The sequence below is a fragment of the Apis dorsata genome, unplaced genomic scaffold (assembly GCF_000469605.1).
Source record: "Apis dorsata unplaced genomic scaffold, Apis dorsata 1.3 scaffold_882, whole genome shotgun sequence".
Taxonomy (NCBI): domain Eukaryota; kingdom Metazoa; phylum Arthropoda; class Insecta; order Hymenoptera; family Apidae; genus Apis; species Apis dorsata.
The window spans coordinates 6,471-14,612 of NW_006263998.1; the positions used below are offsets into that span (position 1 = coordinate 6,471).

Sequence of the window (8,142 nt, forward strand, 5' to 3'; positions counted from 1 at the left end):
GAAATATTTTTTTAAAGTTAAATAAGTAATAAATAATGCTAAACTCTTCTGAGACAAGAAATATTTAATTAGATATTTTTTTTAAAACGTGTGACCGCACAATTACATGGTAATAAAAAGAAAAAAAAAGTAAAATAGAAAAAAAAGGAAGAAAGAATATATTTGTAGAATATTAATTTTCATATTTAATTAGCATTTGAAAGAAAAATTTCTCGCGTAATTCAATTGCCAATTGATGGTCTGTTGCGCAATTTAAAAATAAAAAAAAAAAAAATAAAAAAAAAAAAAAAAGAAAAAAGAACAAATCCGCGTTACATACTAATTAATAATATCTATCGCTTATTTATCTAATTAATAATCCTTGTGGTAATTAATTTTCGTTTCATTTCTTCCATTAATTTGCATTTATATTGTTGCAATTTATGGTAATAATTAATAACCTGACCTATCATAAAAATATATATATATAATAGAACGATACCGCAAGCTCTCAAAGAATTTTTAGCAAAGCAAATGAAAATAATTTTATTAACAATAATATTTATAATGCGAATTTCATCATTCCAACAGTTTGAATTTTTATGTCTCTGTTGTAACACGTCTCATACGAGTCATTCTCTTTCAAAGAATTTATCAATCGAACGTTCAAAAACATTAGAACACTATTCTCTAAATTATCGAGCAGCAGCGTAATATCGTATACGATGATTAAAATTGTTAAGGGAATCGATATAATCTTGTACAATGATCGATAGAACGGATCTAAATTAAATGCAAATAATCGCTAAGAGTAGAAATCTCGTATATAATTTAAAGCTGAACAGTTGCGAAATTTTTACGCGTGCGCATACCGGACCATGGTGACAAGGATGTTCATCATCATTCGACTTTTATTTCGTTTCCATGACACGGGAACGAAGGCTGTGAACTAGATTCTCGCAAATAAGGACAAAGATTAATGATTTATGAACCGATCCTCGATCGCATTGACTCTGTTGTAAAGAAATTCTTTAGCACCTACCCTCCGCGCCTGGTCGTTGGCAATTGGCCTGGAAAAGAAATTTCTTCGTTTACTAATAAGTTTAGGATCAACGATTTCAATCAAGATATATTACATTTTTATATCGAAGATAAAATTCGTATCGTGAACAAATCGTTTCAAATAATTCAATTAGTGTGATGAGTAATTTTTTGTTTTTCTTTTTTTTTATTTTTTTCATCAAACTCGAAATACAAATTTAATGCATTTATCAAAGTGATTATTCATCCAAGCTTGGCTTACGTAGCGTGACGTGACGTTTCGTTGCAAAAGCTGTTTAAGATATTATGATACTTATCCATCAATCTAATCGATCTTCGTTTAAAACAGTCAATCTTGCAATTTTATCTAGCAGATTTGCGTAACTATGTTCGATTTCTTTAAGCAAACGAAAAAAAAAAAAAAAAAACAAAAATTTTCTCTTGTTTTGAAACGTCGTAAAATCGAATTAAATACGATCGAGTAACGGAGAGGAGAGATGCGTTCGTGGGAATATGTTGGATAAAAACATTTATTATTATTATTCTTTTTTTTTTGATGTTTTTTCATTTTTTGATACACAGCACAAGATACGATTGTCGTATCGACTTCGTTTCCCAACGAATCTATTTATCTTTATTATTATTATTATTATTATTGCTAGTTTTTCACGATTCATCATCAAAATACAAATATTTCTTTTCAACGTGTTTACAACGTAACGCAAGCTGTGAAACATCTAGCTGTAAATATTTATCGAGGCCGTAAGCTTCTCGCTACGCAAATTTATCTTTCCTCCTTCTCCTCCTCTTCTTTTTCTTTCTTTCTCGAATCGAAGCGAAGAGAAAAGATACAGGTACAGAGACGAATGGAACGCAAGCGAATAGAAAAGTTTCTCTGTTTATGAATACGTTGATCGATAACGATAACGAGCAGTCGAAGGTAGTAATAGGTAATTTCGCAAAATAGGGTCCAAGGGTCAACCGAGCCGTCCTATCGATGGCAAAACTCCAGCTTTCTTTCCAGAATGGAAAGTAAATGGCCTTCACGGAGTCGGCGACCGATCTCCGCGTTTTATGTAAAAACAGAAAAAGAAGAAGAAAAAAAGGAAAAAAAAACAAGAAAAACGTCTAGCCGGTTATGTAGTTCGTACGCGGAATATTTTATTTCTCTGCTGCCGCCATGTATCTCGTCTATTTACAAAGCGATCGAGCGATTTCCAAACTTTGATTTTTTTTTTTTGTAATCGAGTCATAAACAGAGCCACGACGAATCGAAATCGAATTCTTCCATCTCTTTCCGCAATCGAAACGAAACGTAATAAAAACGTAATAAAACAGACGAAATAAATTTATATTGTAATAGAATTTTCTTGTTCGGACGGTCATTGGGTATGGTTGGTAAATCGAACGAGGAAGGATGAAAAATGAAATCGATATCCCTGGATATCATCATCAAACGACTTTCACGATGTAACTCGAGCGTGAATGAAAATTCGAATATAATTCTTCTTCAAATCCTTTGTTAAAGTTTGTAACTTCCGTTCTCGGTTGAATCGTATTTTAGATCGTTGATTGGACGCTTATTCGACGGGTTATCGACGAACGTTTCACGCAGGTAGCCGGTTTAACTAATAAGCTAGGTCAAAGCTTTTCTAGCAGTTACTTTTTTTTCCCCCCCTCCTAGGTACAACGACCCGTGTAAGCGGCGAGACGCGTTGAACTGTGGATGATTCGCAATGGAAGAGAGATACTATCGGCGACATTATTGCGTTTTCCGCGCATAAAAATTACGAGACAATTTTCAAGTAACTGGCGATGCGTGTCACAAACATGTTGCGCGGATGGAAGAAAAAAATATTGCTCATTTCCTTTTTTCGTTATGCTCCCGTGCCGCTTATTATGACCGACTCCATCGTCGTTCGACTCTCCGCCTGTAATAGCAACAGCTAGTAGACCGTCTAATTCAGTTTGCCAATTTTTTTCCATTATATCAACTTTCCAGCGTTTTCCATATAGAAGATAAGAAAAATGAAGAAAACCAACGGGCGTTTTATCCGCCGTTCATTAATTCACAATTCACCTACTAGATTTCACGTAATCCCGGTGAAATCGAATATGGTGCATCTATTAAATAATTACTTGCGCGTGTCGCAATCTTGAATCGGTCTTGCGAAGTGAATTTTTTAATTTGAATATTAAATTACGAAATTATAATCTTGTACGAAATTCAAAATTTAATCGAAGAATCTTATAAGCTTTTGCTTTGATACGTGCCATAAATTTTACTCGATCGACGATGTTTCAAAATGTTTTACAATATTTCTCTTATTTTTATTATTTTTTTTTTTCGGCGATATAAAACGATCGAACGAGAACGATTAGACAACGTAAAAACAACGTAATGAGAAATTTAATTTTGGATGTTTGGTAACGAGATTTTTACGAAGTTCGGAATGAAACGAAGATTCGAACGAAACGATTGATTTAGATAGATAGATTCAGATGAGAATTAGTAGACAACCCTTTTCGAGGAGAGACAAATCGTTACGTAATGAAACTGTGTCTCGTTTCAAAATTGAATGTCCATATATGCTCGATCCCCTTTCCAAATCACGTAACTCACCATCTCATTACGCGTCACGCTTTAACACGTGGCGGCCATTTGAACTTAGCGGATTTCGTGGATGTTTACTTGCGTACTTTTGGAAAGAGCGATTCTCTAGAAGTCAAAACAAACGGAAGAAGAACGAAAAGAAAAATGTCAATGTCAATGAGATTTGTTCATTAGTAAATTACTATATAATCGATATCATTAATCGATAAATATTTATTAGTAAGTTATAACCAATTGAATTTAGACGAAGCGTATAATATTTTAGAATCTTTCCTTTAAACGATATGTATATAATATTGATAATGAATTAATTAACGAGAATATAATTGAATCTTTCGAAATTCGATGAAATATATATTTTTTATAATCGGTCTATTTTTCAAATATTTTTATCTTTGCATTAACGATTTCGTCGCAAGAAAAATTTGCAAGACATTCATTTTAAAATTGGAACGAGGTTCTTAACGTTGCCTTCTCTGGATATAAGTGGATATAATAGTAAAAAGTAAGTTAATATATATGTTTGATCAAAGTGGAGAACGAATCAGGTCGAATCGAAAGTGTCTGTTTAGTGACGTATTCCGCATCCTTGGATTATCGGGCACGCTTATGATTTTAATTATTGTATATCATTAATTAGAGATTGCGAGCCGATTCTCATAATTAATATCATTATATTCCGATCACAAACAATATTTTTAAAAATAATTAAAAATTATAATCATCTTTCATGTGTTATTAATGTATTTCGTTAATATTCTCTCGATGAATATATCGATGAATTCAATTTAATTGAATTTCAATCAAAAGGCGACTTTTTTTTATTCCTTATTAGTATCCAAAAAAAAGTATACAAAAAAAATATTATTTATTTATTTATTAAACAAAAGTTGCCAACAAACGTAAAAGTCAATATTTCTAAATTGATTACAGAAATCGATCGAAAGACACTAGTTTCAATTGCATCCAAGTCCTCGAAAAAAATATTCTATTCTATTCTATTCTAACGTTTCATTAATATTTTCTCGATGAATATCACATAACACGATCTTGCAACGATTCATAACAATCGAATCAATAAATTCAATGCTTGAATTTCAATGAAAAGACAGAACACGGAAAAGCACACTTTTATTTCTCACTAATATACAAAAGAAAAAAAAAAAAATATTATTCCTCCATTAAAACAAAAATTGCCAACAAATCGAAAGACATAAGTTTCAATTTTCGTGTTCCTCGAAAAATATATTCTAAAACCCTTCTATTCTAAATATATTTCGTTAATTCACCGTCCCTTCGACGTAAAATGTTGTTAAACTCGACGAACGAACAAAAATAGTCGATACTTGTCAAGAATCATTGTCAACAATACAATGTTGATAATTCACTTATCCCTTCGATAGATAAAATCTAATAAAAATCTAACTGTTAACGCTATTAAAAAAAAAAAAAAAAAATTTTTTCCCCCTTTAAAACAAAAATTGCCAACAAATCGAAAGACATAAGTTTCACTTTTCGTGTTCCTCGAAAAATATATTCTAAAACCCTTCTATTTTAAATATATTTCGTTAATTCACCGTCCCTTCGCCGTAAAATGTTGTTAAACTCGACGAACGAACACAAATAGTCGATACTTGTCAAGAATCATTGTCAACAATACAATGTTGATAATTCCCTTATCCCCTCGATAGATAAAATCTAATAAAAATCTAACTGTTAACGCTATTAAAAAAAAAAAAAAAATATTCAAAGATTGGTCGTTTATACCCTTACACGTTCCGGTTTGCTGGTTGTTATGCTAACATAATCGGCGGGACGGATTTTATAGGGTTTTTTAGGGTAGGTGGGGGGTGGCGAGGGATAGGTTTGCGGTTGGTTCGAGCTGTTCGACGAGGTGCCCAAAATTGCGGAAATGGCGTTCACTAACGAGGCGACCACTTTTAATATCGCGTTAAGGATGTCATTGATGGAAGAGCCGAGCGAGGTGTTCTTCGATGGTGCGTTAGGCTGAAAAGTTGAGAAGCGGTGTAGTGTGCGGTGCATGGAATAAAAAAGGCTTTGATTTAAATTTGCATCGCGAGATCCAATCGCGCGAGGTGACGGCAAAGTAATTTCGAGCGAGTGAAAACGAAGCGTTGAAAACTTACATAAGCGTTATAAGAATTGTCTGTACCGTATGCAGCATCAGCTCCGTAAGAGTCTTTGTTCCCGCTCGAGCCTGCGCTCGTTCCTGCCACCGATCCGGCGACCACGGCTTTCACGAGGCTCGTCAAGTCTGACGCGCCACCAGCCCCTGAATTCTGTAAAAACGAACATTAACGAAGATATTAGATTAATATCGCGAGATATTTTCAAATATCACGATCGAATATATACATATATAAATTTTGAATTTCTGCAAATATTTTATTTATCGATTAAGAAAAGGTTGTAATTATTATTATTTGAGAAAAAGTATCGAGAGGAAGTGCATACATGATGATATATACATGACACCGGTTTAGCAGTTTATTTAGAGAATTTATTTAGAGAGAGAAGAAACAAACGTTCTTTAACAAATAGATCGAGCGTACTTTGCTAAGACTAGACACAATTCCGGCGATCAGGTTCGAAAGTTGCGTCATCTTTCCATACGGGCCGATTGGCTGAAAAGAAAGACGATTTGTTTCGTTAAATTATACGTCGTTTCGTCGTTGTTAAGAATTGTAAATGATATTTACCTCGAGCAAGGGAGCCAAGAGACCCTTGATCAAGTTACTGATCGATGATCCTTGACCTGGAGGCTGAAATTCATCCTCTTGTAATGTAAAATAAACAATCTTTTTAGGAATATTAAGAGTTATTTACCTGGCTGCTCTGGCGGCTCAACGGTACGACTAACGGACCAACGAGAGGTCCTATGAGCGGCGCGCTTAGTTGAAGCAACGGTGTCAAAATGGCGCCTGAATCCCTCATTCCGTCCTCCTGAAAATAATCTTATCAGATACCGCTCTACGAGTTTTCCATCTCTCCTCGATTTCTCCGCGAAAAAGTTGCTTTAAAAAAAAGTATTGCCAACTCACTCCGCTAATTTGCAACAAAATCGGGACCAATAATCCTGGAAAGTCGACGCCTGGCGTTTCGTCGTCTCCCTGAAAGAGCATTTACTCTTACTGTTTCTTAGATCAAGACAGAGCATACTTGGAGAATATTATTCATTATCTTCTTACTTGCGACAAGTCTTGAAGCAACGGGATCCCTACTTCGAGCACTTCGGCAATGTCGGTTTCGGATTCAGGCTGAAATGGTCGACAACAAGATAAGCAAGATGACGCGATGTTAGAAATTTTGAAATTTCTCCTCTTTTTTGTTCTTACGTCGCTCAGATCTTCCAGAATAGGCGCTGCGAGTTGAAGAAGAGAGATGATGGCGTTGATAGGTCCGCCTCCTCCCTCCTCCTCTTCGTCCTCGTCGGAATTTTCTTCGCTGGAAGCTTCGTTCTCGATTCCTCCCTCGACATCCTCGACATCCTCGCTCTCTTTGCTCTCTTTGCTCTCTTTGGCCTCTTCCTCCTCCCTCGCGCTAACTTCTTCGCTTTCTTTCTTGCCGCCCTGTCGATCCAAGTTTTCCTCGATAAATTAAAACAAAATCGTAGAAACATGCATACGAGGTGAAATCGAACGTACCTCGATTTGTTGTTGCGCCAGAGACGTCTGATTACGTCTTCCTTGTCTGAGCGCAGACTGAAATAAACGAATCGTCTTCAGTAAGGTTTCACTTTTTTCTTTCTTTTACTAATCGTTTTTTTCTTTTTCTTTTTCCCCCATCTCCTCCACTCGTGTCGTTCACTCGCGCGATCCAATGCAATCTTTCGAGCAGACACACGTCAGAAACAAACCAACAAAATATGTTGGCGATCATTTCACTTTTATCGATCGATCCTTCTCTCAGAGTCAAGAAACGATCACCTAATTCCATTAATGCGAATCATATCGCATTACCATAGACCGCGAATCGAAATCGAGACAAATCGAATTTAGAATTCCTCATACGTTTCTCATCCTTACTTACAGGTGGTTTCTCCGTCGAGTAGAGCTGCGTCCTCGTCGGTGGTGGCGCTCTCTGACGCGAGGGAATCCTCTGCGTGGTCGACGTCCGCTGTTTCAACGGAAGAGGGGGGACAAGATTCGCGACGAGGGTGGAATTCCTCCTAAGCGCGACGAACGACTTGATCAACTGTCCGAGGGGCGACGTAGCCTTCTTCTCTGGCTTCCGTTTCTTCGACTTCTCCCCCTTCGAGCCCTCGTCCTTCTTCCTCTCCTCTTTCTTCCTCTCCTCCTTCCTCCCTCCTTCCTTCTCCCCGAGAAGCCCTGCCTCGATCGTGCGCCCTTCGTCGTCGAGCACAACGTTGATCCGTCCCGATTCGTTGGTCAACGTGCGATTCGAGGTGTCGAAGTAGGGTGGAAATCGATCCCTGGGAGGATCCTCGGGGGTCGGCACGGCGGAATACTCGCCACCCTCGTTCCTCG

General features: G+C 36.4%; 2 protein-coding genes across 2 annotated transcripts in view; one reads left to right on the plus strand and one right to left on the minus strand.

The window, feature by feature from the left end:
- The first annotated feature begins 2,109 nt into the window (after positions 1-2,109).
- LOC102681653 overlaps positions 2,110-8,142 on the plus strand; it is a 31,885-nt gene continuing 25,852 nt past the window's right edge. The window contains exon 1 of the mRNA XM_031514067.1: positions 2,110-2,127. The gene's annotated coding sequence lies outside the window, so the exon portion shown is untranslated. The remainder of the gene's footprint in view (positions 2,128-8,142) is intronic.
- LOC102670780 overlaps positions 5,383-8,142 on the minus strand; it is a 4,231-nt gene continuing 1,471 nt past the window's right edge. Inside the window, exons 2-11 of the mRNA XM_031514071.1 lie at positions 7,685-8,139; positions 7,300-7,356; positions 6,991-7,224; positions 6,844-6,912; positions 6,697-6,765; positions 6,482-6,598; positions 6,355-6,417; positions 6,208-6,279; positions 5,782-5,934; positions 5,383-5,641 (exon numbers count right to left, since the gene is read on the minus strand). Coding sequence (XP_031369931.1) covers positions 5,396-5,641; positions 5,782-5,934; positions 6,208-6,279; positions 6,355-6,417; positions 6,482-6,598; positions 6,697-6,765; positions 6,844-6,912; positions 6,991-7,224; positions 7,300-7,356; positions 7,685-8,139 — 1,535 coding nt within the window. The 3' untranslated portion in view covers positions 5,383-5,395. The remainder of the gene's footprint in view (positions 5,642-5,781; positions 5,935-6,207; positions 6,280-6,354; positions 6,418-6,481; positions 6,599-6,696; positions 6,766-6,843; positions 6,913-6,990; positions 7,225-7,299; positions 7,357-7,684; positions 8,140-8,142) is intronic.